Below are 15,520 nucleotides of genomic sequence, written 5' to 3'. Positions count from 1 at the left end.
AATATTAGTGTTAATAAGTGTAGTTACAAAAAAAAGAACCCAAATAATGAAGTAATATGGTCTTCCTGTATTAGCCTTACTGATAGTGATATACATTAGGTTGTCTAGCAGATTTTTAGTACTTTTGAACTAGTTTTTAATTGGACTGTTGTTTTTCATCTTTTGTTATTTTATTTTGTTTTTTACTGGTTCTGGGGTTTGAACTCAGGGCCTCATGCTTGCTGGGTAAGTGCTCTACCACGTGAGTCACCCCACCAGCCCTTTCATCCTCTTCAGTATATAAAAATTCCATTGACATTTTAGGGTCTTCTAGCTGGTGTTTAAGGTGATAGTGACAAGGAATGCACTCTATTCCTAAAACACGATTAAATAAATGTTTCGTGCCAAGAATTATGCTGCTATTATTGAAGAAAAGAGAATCAAATCTGAGGAGAGGAAGGAGAGAACTGTCTATTTTGTTAGAAAACAGACTGTATCAACCAAACATTTGCTACTAGTCTGGGAATATGGCTCAAGTTGGTAATGTGCCTGCTTAGCAAGTATAAGGCTCTGAGTTCAAACCCCAGTAACCTCCCCTCCAAAAAAAAAAACCCTAATTACTTAAAAGAGAAGGTAATAGTCATGGTTTAAGTTTTCATCAGCTGAGTATGAACTGGAACTTTCTTGTGTCCAGTGTTAACCTGTGTTAAAGGGTGATAAACTAGGTTTCTAATCCATGTGATCTTTTTGGGTATCCTAAAACATAAATGAAACCTTCCACCCAGATCTCTACATACATTTATTTATATACATAGGCATGTATTTCCTTTTACATATGTTTATGTCTGAATGTATATAAATCTTCAAATGCATAAATTTGCATGATATTCTAGCTTATAGAATTAGAAATATAATTCAGTTTACTCCTACAGAATATGATTGAAGATAATGAGAACTGAATTAAAGCTTACTTTCTTTCACAGAATTCCTCAGAGAGAGAAGACTGTAATAATGGCGAACCCCCTAGGAAGATAATTCCAGAGAAGAATTCACTTAGACAGGTATGAAATTCAGTCTTACTTAAAATAAAAGGCTTTGAACAACAAAACAAAAGACAAGAAACACTTTATTTGTCATTCTTTGAACACTGGAGCTTAAATTACAGAGTCCTGTGTTCTTAAATTGTTCTGGACACAGCCATCAATTTCAATCAGGTAGTATTTTTGCCCAATCATTTCAAAAACATCCTAGGTACAAAAGTACAGTACAAATAATATGTAATGAATATTAAAATCAAAGGAGAGATTTCTTGTTCAGGAAAAAATGATTTTTTTTTTTTTTTTTGCCGTACTGGGGCTTGAACTCAGGGCCTACACCTTGAGCCACTCCACCAGCCCTTTTTTGTGAAGGGTTTCTTTGAGATAGAGTCTTGCGGAACTATTTGCCAAGGCTGGCTTTGAACTGCGATCCTCCTGATCTCTGCCTCCTGAGTAGCTAGGATTACAGGCATGAGCCACCAGTACCCAGCAGGAAAAATGACTTTTAAGTGCTTTCTAAGTACAGATACTAGTATAGCCATGTTTTCCTGTTAAGAGTCTTCATACATTTTCTTTTCTTTTTTTATGGGACTGGTTTTTGAACTCTGGGCTTTGTGCTTGCAAAGCAGGCACTCTACTGCTTGAGTCACACCTCTTTGTACATATTGCTTTGTTTTTTTGGGGATGGGGTCTCACAAACTATTTGCTCTGGCTAGCCTCAAACCACCATCCTCCAGATCTCAGCCTCCCAAGTAGCTAGAATTATAGGTATGAGCCTTTGGCACTTGGCTTTTTTTTGTGTTTTGATTCAGGGTCTTGTTGTATAGCCCACTCATGCTAGCCTCAAACGTGCAATTCTCTTGTGTCAGCCTTCTCAGTGCTGAAATTACAAGTGTGTGTCATCATGCCTGGGTAAGATTCTTTATACATTTTTTAAATGAAACAGATCTGTCTAAAATTAAGTTAGTTCCTTTTAGTTTAAGCAATATTTTGCTTAATTTTTCTAGAAGTAAAGGTCACTGTTGATGATTACTTTAAAATTTTTTTGCTCATCTCTGTGCTCCTACTTGTAAAAGGTAACATTTTTCTTGTGAAAGTTCAATTCCATGGTGATTTTATTTTTTAAAATTAAAATTTCCAAGGGCTGGAGGCATGGCTCAATTGATAAAGTGTCTGCCTAGCAAGTGCAGGGTCCTGAGTTCAAACTCCATTTGGTGGGGGAGGGGTAGTCCAAAATACTAGTTGAAAAATTTTAAACTATAGAAACCTCTAACATCTTCCTGACTTAGTTGGGGACAAAAATAAGTTCTTAAGTGTAGACATAAAATAAGTATGTCATCTATTCATTTTTTGTATGAAATGGATAGAATGAACACCAGCAGTAAAAATAACTTTAATTTACTGGCATTTATGGCATTGTTCTAGGGCATAAAAGTTCTAACATTTGTTCAGTACCTACCACAAATGTGATACTTGTTTAATTTAATCCTCAGAATAACCTTGTAAAGTTGCTAGATACGTGATTTCCAGTTTATCCATGAAGAAAATGGAGGCCTGGAAATGTTATGTTTGACTTGAGCTAGTCAGTGTTTTGAAACTCAGACCTTATTATTGCCAAAGCATTTCTACTTCTGCCTTCTAATTCCACTTTGCGTAGCATTAAACTTATAGGAAAAGTACTTGAATCCATGACACCTTCATTTTTAAAATTTACTATGTTAACTTTTTTTGAACATACATTTTCCCCCTTTTTTACAAAAAACAATTATTTTAAATGGGATTGAGTCAGTTCAATAAGCTTTTCAATATTGATGTTGAGACAGTTACATACAGTTTTAATTATTTGGAGATAAATACCTGACCCATAAATCTAAGTCAGTAGGGTAATATTGAATAAGATAAATTTAGAGGTGGAAACACTCCGCCTCCTATGCAGAAAAAACTGTCAGAAAACAGTGACACAGCAAAAAGTTTTGGCAACTTTATTTAAGCTAACAAACGAATTTTCACTCTGCAAAGTTATAAATTAATTTTAATAGGCTGATCCAGATGGTCCATTTGGAAAATGGATAGGCTGATCTGTTGAAAATTAAACTAAATTTATCTCTCTCATACTTCAAACTGAAGCAAGAGAGAGAATCATGCCTATTAAGTCCAGCTCATACAGATGGACCAGCAGGTCACACATGGGACTAATCTGATTCATTTTAAAAATATATGCATACATTATTGAATCATTTTCTACTTGCAAGATCTGTTGTGTGCAGAAAGAGATTTAGTGGGGGTTTTTTTCTTTCTTTTCTTTTTTTTTTTTTGGTTGCTGTTTTAGCAGGTTCTCTTCATCCCCTCCGCTTTAATTTAGCAACCTTTTTTTTCCCTCCTAGTGTTCCACAAAATGATTTTTTTGATATCTGTCATTCAGTGTTGAGATCCAAGCTCTGGAGATTAATTAGGTCATGAGGCTTTTCCCCCTCCCTTCTTTGTAAAGGGTTTTATCTCCATTCTCTTTGTGAAGAGCATGAACTCAGTGTTCTTGGAAAGAGAAATGGCCTTTAGAAACAGGGAAGTAGGAGATCCTCCTGGGGCCCTCAGAGTCTTTTAGCTTCTGGGTGTTTTAACAGCCCCATGAATGCAGATTTGTAAATTTATTGCAGTGCCATCTGGTTTTTTGCTCGAACCAGATTACTGTTGGCTTGTGTGTGTCTTTTGTGGTGGTCACTCCCTAGGAGTTTGCCCTCTCCATCTCAGGGAAGAGTGATGAATAGCAGGGGTCAATAGAAGCAGGTCACAGGGCAGCTGTCCAGAACTGCCCTGAACTTGATTACCCCACTGCTGAGTTTTTAAAGGTAGGATATGATATGTAGGCTGTTTCAACCCCTTTTCTCTGTTACATATGACAGTAAGGTGCCACTTGCTGTTTTGCATGTTTGGATTTTTTGGTAGACAATTGTACCTAGGATTGATGTAAGTAGGATTTGCATCTTGTAAGCCAGTCCCTTAACTTGAGATTCTTTTGCAGATATTTCTACTAAATTTCAGGAACTCTCTCACTATTTATTATAAAAAGTTTATGTTCCAACAATTTAGCATTGTGCTATTTTTTTAAAATTATTTTTATTGTACCGAGGGGTACATTGTGACATTTACAAAAGTTCTTACAGTGTATCATAGTTGGATTCACCCCCTTATAGTTGTTTTAAACTAACTTTATAGTTTACATAGATTATTCTAAAACAGTTTTGACAGTGTTGGGACATGGCCATTATATGTTAATTTGGAAAATATTTAAATATTGGAGGAGCAGAAAAAAGGGTTATCACTATAATTCTTACAGATACTAACATAGTAATAATGGGATATTTATAAACAACTTTTTGCCATTTCAACTGAGATGAAATGGACAAATTTCTTGAAAAAATATGTCTTGCCAGAACTAACACAAGATCAAACAAAAGTTGAATAACCCTGTCAATGAAATAAAAATTTTAAATAAAAAAATTTAATTTTAAAAATGCTTATGATTTCACTTGTGAATTCAGTAAACATTTAAAACAGAACAATAGCTGTCTTAAAATACTTCTTGATTTGTTAATACAAATTATAATTAAAGTCACCATAACAGCAATTCCAAAACCTGACAGAGAAATTACCAGAAAAGGAAACATTAAATCTACTTTTACTTCTAAAATGTGAGGCCAAGGAGACCATATCCTGTTTTATTCATACCTGTTAGGGAGGGCAAAGCCTGAGAGGATACATGAAAGTTCTTACTACTTTTTGAAAATGTAGCATTATAGCATACAACTCTTCTTTGCTTCTCATTGGTGCTAATAGGATCTGTCAACCCTGCCTTTCTCTGTAATTGAGTAAATTGTGACTGCTGTCTGATCCTTCTCCCATCCCCCATTTTCTTTGTGCATGTGTCCACTTACCATCCTGAGAACGTGGGCAGTGATAAATAAAGCATTGAGTGGAGCTCTCTCAACTCTTTGAAAGCAGCATGATGCCAGCCCTCTAGTTATATTTCTCTAAGTGTTTACGTTTTTCTGTATTCTTTCTCTTGTGTAGCTGGAACCCTGGGGATGCAAAGCCATGAGAGAGGCCAAGAAGCTAACAAAGTAGCTGTCTCCCTTGTTAACTTGTTCCTTTATTCTTTAAAAACAAGATAAAAACCATCTGGCTCAGGGCATTACATTTTCCTCCCCCATGCACCTCTATAGATGGAGATTTCACCTGCAGTGAGGGTTTACATTGATTAGGGAGGGAGCAGTAATTCAAGCTTCCATCCTCTTCAAGGATACTTTGCAGTCTGTAAAGGTGCTGACCCACTAAGTTAAACTGTCAAGGAGGATAAAAAAGTATCTTCATCCCAGGAGGTAACAGCTGCCAGGTTTTCACCACCTTGCATACTACTAGAAAAATGTCACAATTGTCAGCTGTAAGAAAAATGACTCTGTTGTCATCTTCTGTTAATGACTGGGCCTTATAAAAGGAACTACATAAACCTTTTAGAAGGAATAAGTGTTTTCCTTGCCTACCATATCCCCCTCCCCTCACAAAATTCCTATGTTGTTTTAAACATCGCCTTGGAGTAGATCCACAAAAACTACCAGTGAGTTAAAATAGCCAGTGTAAGCACGGAAGTCTGATGGACATAGCCCCTTTCTACAGTTGGATGAGTTAAGAGTAAAAAGCACATCATGGACACAGAAAATGACATTACAGTATGTATTAACAAAGCAACAACAACAACAAAAAGTCATTCATAAGCCAGAGAACTGAGAGAAAACATACAGTATTTCTGTTCTTTGGAGGACAATTTGTTTTCAAGAAGCATCCAAATGGGTAAATACCACGACATTTCTTTTCTTTTTTTTTTTTTTTTTTAAGAGAGTCACTTCTTTACTCCCTTAAAGGGGAAAAGAAAAATAATCAAACCTCACATAATTTACTTCTTTTAATAGCTTTGTGATGTTCATATATGATGGCATTCCCTTCTTTCTGATTTGATTGATGAGGGAAAAGGTTTAATGAAGTCCCTGCTATCAGGCAGGCAATTTTTTTCTGTTTGTTTTAGGTTAGTCATTTTAATTGTACTGAGTAATTAGAAGGTACACACAGCCAAGGGAGCTTTGTTCTGATAATTGCTCAAGAAAACCCATTCCCTATCTGCCATTGCTTTGTGTTAAGACACTTCTCCCTCTAGTGGCAATAGTAAGCACTTTGGCTTGGCAGTAGGCAAGGTGTAATTGCAATATGACAAACTGTGCTTAAGGGACTATCTTGTAAATACTTTAGTTTTAGGGTTTGGCATTATTTCATTATATATGTGTTTTTTACCCTATGAAAATTCCCACTTCCTTTTTTTTTTTTTTTTCCCTAAAGTGCTTTGGGCTTTGGCTGGAAAAAAAATTGCCTGAGAAGTTTATTAAAAAAAAAAAATCACAGTGCATTCTGGGTAATGTTTTGCAGCTTGACTTAATTTTAGTCATCTGTTTTAATTACCTATTTATAAAAATGCTTTTGCATTCATAGACATTATTTAATACTTTGAAAGAAGCACCTCATTTGAAATAAATAAATAAATTGTACCTATTTTAAATAGTCCATGTAAAAGATCTTAAAGGTAATTAATGTAGGTCTCTCAAGTAAGACAAAAGTGATCTCTCTGAATCAGATGAAGCGATTTGTTTGTATAACTTTCCTACTTCTGCTGTATCCTTCAGAGTCTAATAACATTTTTTTAAAACATGGTTTGGCAATTTGTGCCTAGCTACAAAAACCCTTGTTCAAAAGAAGCAATTTAATAACTAGCTTTCTTAAAATTACTTTGAGAAAAGAAGACTGCATAGGGGGTTGGTATTTTGTTTTATTTTTATTTCAGTGTAATCATTCTTTGATAAATTGTGTAATCACTGACTTAGTAGAAAAATATTATTGAACTCCTGGGTTCCAATGACCATAAAAATGTATTTTCATATAGAGAATTGAGATACAGTGAATAAATTATAAAGGAAATAGCTTATATGCTGGTCAAAGTCCATATGGACCCAATTCATTTTGTGTTCAGTGCTTAATCTGGATATATCATTAAAAAAGAAGAAAAAGAAAGAAAAGGGGGAGTGGGGGGAAGCCTATTGTTCAGCTGCATGAATCCTAAAAAATCTGTCCATGGAACATCAGATATAGCTCTGCATCTTTGAATGAGATTCAGTAGCATCTGTGTGCCATTTTTAAAGCCCAGTTCCAGTTTCCCTAGATGTCCCTTTCTAGTTTGCATTTTCCATCCCATATTCTTGCTTGGACATGATTTGATGCTGTTGTATATCTGAAGGTCCCTGTTTCCCCCATTCCCCCACCCCACAATCACCAGCCAGTTTCATTATACTATATCTTGCTTTGCTATAGGGCTGCTGAACAGATTTCTTAAGCAGCTTTTTGCAAGGTTAAGAGAATGCAGTCTGGTAACAAGTTAGTGTCATTTTAAATATATACCTTCTAGTAAATAAGGAGAAGTCTGGCAATCAATCCCTTTTAGTGTGTTATATGTTTCACCTGACAACTAAACCTTCTATTGATTAGCCATTACTTTGTTAGATAATCCTATGTCATTGAACCCATTGTAAAAAATTAAACTCTTTAAAATGTTTTACCCTAGCAGCAGTGTGAAAATTGAAAACTTGTTCAGAATTACAGCCTGCTTTCACAAAGAAGGTAGTTTTTAGCAAGGCATCTTACTGGTTTATGCTTATGTGCTTTGTATGCAATATAAAAACATATTAAAGTACTCCAACGCAGAACTCTGCCTCTGGTTCAGCAATGAAGCTACCTTTTCAAATGTTGCATGGGGACAGAACACATCTTGCCTGCAGCTATTATATTCACTAGTTTGATTTCATCTGGCAGAAGTTTTATAATAGTAAAATATTGAATGTTTTAGCCTTTTTAATTTCAGAGTGGTCGAAGACTGTGACAAGTTTTAGTTTCCCAATCTATGTTACTTTCTTTGGAGACAAGTAAAATCATATACCCATTTTACAGATAAATCGTCAGAAACAAAAGCCTATATTCCTTGTGGTTCCCTGTTCTGGCAGTTCCCTCAGTCCTGGCACAGGTTTTGCAAATCTATCTAATGCTCCTCTAACTGTGTTATACTCATTCATGAAGGAGAAAGATGATAATTCCGAAGGAAAATAAATTAGTGTTTCTATCATTGGAACTTAAAGAAAAAAAGAAAAAAAAAAAACCTTTCTTTTTTCTTTTTTTGGTGCCAGAACTTGAGGCTAAGCCTTCATGTCCTCAGAATTTAATTATTTTCAGGAAAATAGCATGATATTTTATTAATTGACAAAGCAAACCTCTATAATATTTTTCTCCCTAAAATGTTGGCTGCATGCATTTTTATGTTTCATTGAAAATTTCACACAATGAAACAGTTTTTGTTGTTGTTGTTTTCTGGGTGGTACTGAGGTTTGAGCTCAGAGCCTCTTTTGTGGTGGGTATTTTTGAGATAGAGTCTCATGAACTATTTGCCCCAGCTGGCTTTGAACCATGATCCTCCTGATCTCTGCCTCCTGAGTGGCTAGGATTACAGGCATGAGCCACTGGTACCCAGTTAATTCTATAGGTCTTAATTGTATAAAATAATGAATTTTTGATAAAGCTATCCGCCTGTATAATCGGCCATCCCATTAATCTAGGACATTTTCATTACCCAAGGAAGTTCTCTTGTTCTCTTTCCTAGTCAGTTTTTTACCCTCTCGCCCTGCCCCCCCCCTCAAACATTGATCAGCCTATTGTCACTATGGACTAGTTTTGCCTTTTTTAGAATTTCATGTGGGCTGGTGGAGTGGCTCAAGTGAGAGCACCTGTCTAGCAAGTATGATGCCCTGCGTTCAAACCCCAGTGCTGCTCCCCTCCAAAAAACCCCAAAACCCTAATAAGATAGAATTTCATGTAATATAATCATGCATTTGGGGGGTCCAACTATTACTTAGTGTAGTATTTATGAGATTCATGTATGTTTTCTCTGTGTACCAGTTATTCTGATTCTGAGGGTTTTGTTTGTTTGTTTGTTTTTGAGATAGGCTGGCTTCAAATGATGCTCTTCCTGCCTCACCCTCCCAAGTGCCGGGATCACAGGCGTGAGTGCACCACCATACCTGACAGGAATTCTTACTTTATTTCGTTGAATAAATATATTATACTTTGTTTTCTGTTCTCCTTTTAGTGAACACATGTGAGCCATTTCTATTTTTATAAATGAAATTACTATGAATGGGTTTTTTTGTTTTGTTTTGTTTCTGTTCTGTTTTTCTTTTTCTTTCTTTTTTTTTTTTTTTTCTTTCTGTCTGTTTTGTTTTGAGAAAGGATCTTGCTATGTAGCCCAGGCTGGTCTTGAAATCGTGATGTTCCTGCCTGTGCCTCCCAAGCTGGAATTACAGGCACACACCACCCTGCCCAGTTCAAATGGTCTTTTATAAACCTTTTTTGTTTGGCTGGTTTTGGCAATGATGGGGATTGAACCCAGGACCTCATGAATGCTAGGCAAGGACTTTACCACTGAGCTATATGCTTTTTGATAAGCATGTGTTGAATACTTTTTTCATTGTGCTTGTTGGCTGTTTGGATATTTCATTTTGTGACATATCTGTTTAAGTTTTTAGGCATTTATTTATTTAAGTCTCATGATGTTAATTAGAAGTTTTTAGATGTCCGTTATGGGATTAAGGAAGTTTCCTTTTATTCCTATCCGGCTGAGCCTTTTATCATTATCATTATTATTAATGGATGTTTAATTTAGTCAAATGCTTTTTTTATATCTAAGAGTTATCATATAGTTCTCCCCCCTTTTTCTTTTAATATGGTGAATTACATGACTTGCTCTTATTAAGAATTTTTGTGTCTGTTGTTCATGAGAGATACTGGCCTATAGTTTGTTTGTTTTTTTAATGTCTTGGCAGGTTTCAGTATCAGGGTTATGCTGGTTCTCATCGAGTTGAAAAGTCTTCCCATTCTACTCCATTTCCTAAAAGCATGTGTGCTTTTAGGTGTTAATTCTTTCTTAAAATTACTAGATTTCCCTTGTGAAACCATTTGGACCTATAGTTTTCTTCATGCAAAGATTTTTTTTTTAACTTTGTGGGATGATTTTTGTAACAGTTTCAAATTCTATTTGATTAAAAAAAAGTAGATTCTATTTGTTAAAAAAAAGTAGAGCTATTCTAATTATTGTTTTGCATTGTGTCAGTTTTGAGAATTTGTCTTTCCTGTCTTATTTATTCAACCTTTTTAATATTCGGATTGTTTCAGATTAGCTAATAAGAAACCCTTTAGCTGGCTTCTGGCCCTTTGATTTATCCCCATCATTCTCTTGAGTATTTCCAAATTCATCTTGTATTATCTGTGTTCATTCCTAGAACCAGCTATTTCTCCAGGGATCTTTTGTTCCTTTCAATGAAGGATGGTATTTAGAAGCCAAAACTTTAGTACTAATTTTCTTTTACTTCTGTGTTTATATAGTTTTAAGACCATGAACTCACACTGATACCTCTAATTCCAACCAAACCACCACAGAGTTTGTTCTAGATTTCTTCCTTTCTGTATTTTAATTCCCTTTTCTAATGTAAGAAACCTGGTCTAAGATGTTTTTTCTTTCACACAACCAAAATGTTCCCTTGTCTTCTGTTTTTCATTGTTTTATGCTGTAAAGCCTGCAGTAATTTATAACTTAACTAGCTATTTTCTTTGTCCACTTTTAAGGTTTTGTCTTTGCCACTGCTTTTCAGCCTGCCTCCTGTTCTCTCTTTCTTTCGTGGTACTAAGGTTTGAACTCAGGGCCCTTTTTGCCCAGGCTGCCTTCAAACTTTGATCCTCTCAACCTCTATCTCCCGATTAGCTAGGCTCATAGGTGTGAGCCACCACACCCAGTCAGTTTATATTATTTCAATTGATTGGTCTAATAATTTATTGACCTTTTTCCTGCCAACTCAACCTACTTGCACTGTTTTTTTTCTTTTTCTTTCTTTCTTTTTTTTTTTGGAGATGGAGTCTCAATAAATAGCCCAGGTTGATCTGGAACTTTTGATCTTCCTACCTCAACCCCCTAAGTACTGTGATTATAGGCATGTGCCACCATATCTGGCTTCCAATCTGCTTTTAAAGCCCATCCAATGAAATTTATCTATTTATTTACTTACTTACTTATGGCGAAACTGGGCGCAACATGCTTGCTTGAGCCACTCTGCCAGCCCCATTTTAAATTTCAGACAATGTTCTTTTTTGCAGGGAGAGGAGGTAGGGGTATGCCTCCCTCATAGTATGCTAGGTAAATGCTCTCCCATTGAGCTACATCCCCAACTGAACTTTTCAATTCTGGAATTTCTGTTTAGTTCATTTTAGGTTTTAATTTTTCTGATGAAAGTTTCCCATCTGCTTACTCATTTTGATAATTATCTTTTATTTATTACATTAAATGTATTTATTGTAGCCTCTTTAGAGTGTTTAAGTGCTAATACCCATAAGCAGGTCATCTCTGGATCTTTTTTTTTCATTTTTCTTTTGACTATGGTCTTACTGCTTTTCAAGTCTAGTAATTTTGGACATTATGAATGAAACATTGCAGAAACAATTCTTTTACCTTCCTCTGATTAAATTGCTAGCAAATAGCTATGACCTTGTGGAGGCTTTGTATTATATTTGATAATGTCAGATATGTTTTGGTTTTGTTCCATAGTTCTAAGACATATGCTTTCATCTGAATTCCTGGTCTTTCTGAGTTTCAGTGGAAACTTGTTAATGGATGCTTATTATGTCTCTCTAACTTGGTCGAAATCAAATTCTGAACTCTTATCTCCCCTTATTGGCAGCAGTTGTAGTCTTGATCAGGTGCTTCAATCTTCCAGCTGGAATTCTTGGAGTCTCCCCTGAACTTACATAGTTTGGAGGTTAGACATGGATTTGAGGGTAATGTATACGTATTTTCTGAGGCCTCCTTCTTCCCCTGTGTTTTTCTTTCCTCTCTGAGATTTCTTTTCTCACTTGCCAGTCACTGTGGTAGTTCTGAATTCTATGCTTTGATATCACAAATCAGTAGACATTGGCTTTCTAATTTTATTCACCTTGCACCAAGTGGTCTGTCAAATGCTTTCAGAGGGAAAGCACAGAAATACATCTCATCCAGGTGCTGTTGGCTCACACCTGTAATCCTAGCTGATCAGGACGATTGCTGTTTGAAGCTAGCCCAGGCAAATAGTTTGTAAGACCCTGTCTCAAAAATACCCAACCACAAAAAAAGAGAGTGGGGTGGTGGGGGCGGGCCTTGCTGCTGGCATGTGACTTAAATGGTAGAGTGCCTGCCTAGCAAGCATGAGGCCTTTGAGTCAAACTCCACTACTGCAAAAATAAAAAACCCACATCTCAGCCAGTAGTTCTTTTTCAGGATCAGTCTCTTCTCCGCTCACTTTCTTCTTACTTTAAGACAATCTCCAATGCCTTTACATGGTTTTAAAATATTATTCCATAGTTATAGTTGTTATCTACTTATCTACAGGGCTTCAGGATAAAGTAGTGTAAGCATTACATTAATTAAGCATTTCTGTCATTGAATTTAGAACACTGACTTAAAGTTTTATTTTATTTTATTAATAAATGCTGATTAGTTCACAATGTATTTTTAAAAATAATTCATGTTATGTGTCCATATATAGTAAATGTTTGTGCTATTAGTTATTACAAAAGAAATACTGAGCCCTCAGCCCAGAATATATTTGTACCTATAGTCCCTATGTATACACTAATTTCATTTGGTCTAGTTTATTTTTAAAGTATATTGAAATTATGTCAACTTAAATGATAGAAGAATAAAAGTTAAGTGGGGAAACATTTTAAAGTTTAAGTTGTTTATAAGGAAAAGTACTTTTATAATATTGATGGGAAGCTCTATAATTCCATAATTTTTTTTTCTTTTTCTCTTTTTTGCTTTGTTTTTGAGATGGCTGTCTCTCTTTATTGCCCAAGCTGGCCTCAAACTCATGAGCTCAAACAGTCCTGCCACAAGTCTCCCAAGTAGCTGGAACCACAGACAAAAAAATTTATTTTTACATACCTATTTTCTTTCCAAAAAATGGCAGTTGGCCCAAAAGAGAATTCCTTAAGATATCTATTTGTCTATACTGATACAAATAAAAAAGAAAGTAAATAAATGTGGGGAGACATCAGAACTCTTCTTTACAGGAGTCTAATTAATAAATGTAAGAAGAAAGAAATTTAAAAGTTCACCATTAGAACACTAGAGTAAAAATTACCATAGGCAAGAACCACCAGTAGATAGTAGAATTAGCAGGCAGAGGTTGAAGTAGAAGTAAAACATCTGCATTATCTCAAAGTATTTCCCCTGACATACTTAGTAATTCCTAAGGGAAAAATAATAAGTTTATAGTGGAAAATTAGACAGAGGAGACTTTAGCCACAAATACTCAATGAAAACATCTCCTGATTTGATGCTTTGAGAAAAGTACATCACCTCTGTAATATCCTTGTTAATAAATAAATAAATTAGATCCTGAACAAAAAATGGACTTCAGTGGAAAAGCTGGAAAAACTTGATAAGGTATGTATTTAATATACTACCAAGTTAATTTCTTGGTTTGCTTTGCTTTTTGTTGTTGTTGCTGTTTGGTGCTGGAAATTGAACCTAGGATCTCAGGTATGCTAAGCAAGCACTCTACCACTGAGCTACATCTCCAGCCCCAACTTTTTAGTTTTGGTAAATGTTTGTAACTTCTGAAAAAATCTAAAATTATCTTAACATTTCATAAAATGTGTTCTTTCTTATTGTTGGTTGTAAGAGATGGTCATTTCACATTTTTCATCCTAATTCCAACACAGATATTTATACTGTGTTCCCAAAGACTGTTTCCTGGGCCAGCAGCAGTAGCATCACCACCTGGAGACCTGTGTTTTAGCGGGCATACCAGAGTTTGAGGACCATAATTTATACTATTGGAAAAACTTATGATTAAAGGGAACATTTTACTTTTCTACTGTATTGGTCAGTTTTTAATAATGAGTTTGCTTGGTATAAAGTATGAACACAGTATAACCAATATTTCCTTTCCTTTTTTTTTTTTTTGGCAGCACTGGGATTTGAACTCAGGCACTTGTACTGCTTGAGCCACTCTGCTACCCCTTTGTTGGATATCTTTGAGATAGGGTCTCACAAACTATTTGCCTAGGGCTGGCTTCACACTTCATTCCTCCTGATCTCTGCCTCCTGTGTAGCTTTGCCCAGCTAATCCATATCTTATAGTTCTATTTTGGTTTTTCTCAGAGTGGCCTTGGACCTCAGTCTTCCTGTTATGTGTTTTGTGAGGCTGGGATTATAGGTCTGTACCACCGTGCCCAGCTTGTATGTTGAGAGGGGGTTCCACTAACATTTTGCCCAGGCTGGCCTCGAACTTGATCCTTTGGATTTCTGCCTCCCATATAGCTTGGATTTTTGGTTTATTGGCATGTTTCACCACACTGGCCTATTTTGATAATTTCTAATCCATTTTTCTAAGTAAGAGATATGTGCTCTCCTCCCTTCTGGCCCATTTCATCTCTTGTCCATGTTGTCTTCCCCCCATCCTTCCTTATTCATGGTCACCCAATCCTTTCAGGACTTGATGGTTTTTAAGGAAAAACAACAAAAATAAAACTCATCTCAGAATAGTAATTGCTGCTTTAAACAGAGCTAAGTGCTTAAAATTTGTTTGTAAAAGATGGTTTATAACCAGTACTCCACTTTCTACACATACAACGAAGTCACTGCTCACATTCCATAATGGCCAAACCATTGTGGGCTTGGTTTCGGTTTTGGTTTTGGTGGTACTAGAGTTTGAACGCAGGGTCTCACACTTGCTAAGCAGGTACTATACCATTTGAGCCACTATACCATCCTACCATTGTGTTTTATAAGCTCTCTCTTTGCTTCTACCTTAGCTGCTATAATTCTGAAATTTACAAATAGAATTTATTGTGTATTGATTTTGGGGAACAGAGCAAAATTTGACAGCTGTATATGTCAGTATTTCAGGATCTAAAAAAACCGTAAATTTTTCTTAAAAAATTTTTTTTACAGACTTACAGCAGCTGTGCCAGACTCTGCATAAACCAGGAAACAGTATGTCTGGCAAACACTGCTATGAAGACTGAAAATTGTGTTGCCAAAGTAAGTAATATTTCAATAATATACATTATATCACATAGCAGTGCTACATAAATAGGCATCCTCATTCAGTATTGCTACTAAAGACTCTTGTAGGATTATATATTTAAGAAAAGAATACACACAGTTATCACTTTATACAGAGTAGATTACAAGTCAGACTTTATCTCTTCAGTTGCAACAGAATCTTTTAATTTTGTACTCCAGTCACACTTTATATTGATTCATATTTGTTGCTTGACACTAGCTATAGATTATCACAAAGCAGTAACATTTTTCTAAGGTAATGTACAAA

At 35.6% G+C, this 15,520-nt stretch overlaps 1 protein-coding gene across 11 annotated transcripts in view; it reads left to right on the top strand.

The window, feature by feature from the left end:
• Btrc (beta-transducin repeat containing E3 ubiquitin protein ligase) overlaps positions 1-15,520 on the top strand; it is a 168,412-nt gene that overhangs the window by 81,912 nt on the left and 70,980 nt on the right. For 9 of the 11 annotated variants that reach the window (XM_020171250.2, XM_074078476.1, XM_074078472.1 and 6 more), the window contains 2 exons: positions 963-1,040; positions 15,139-15,228. In XM_020171250.2, coding sequence (XP_020026839.1) covers positions 963-1,040; positions 15,139-15,228 — 168 coding nt within the window. The remainder of the gene's footprint in view (positions 1-962; positions 1,041-15,138; positions 15,229-15,520) is intronic. The other 2 variants (XM_074078475.1, XM_074078477.1) reach the window with 1 other exon arrangement.

Source organism: Castor canadensis, chromosome 7, assembly GCF_047511655.1.
Source record: "Castor canadensis chromosome 7, mCasCan1.hap1v2, whole genome shotgun sequence".
NCBI lineage: Eukaryota > Metazoa > Chordata > Mammalia > Rodentia > Castoridae > Castor > Castor canadensis.
The sequence above is the reverse complement of the archived record's forward strand: the minus strand, read 5'-3'. Positions and strand labels throughout refer to the sequence as shown.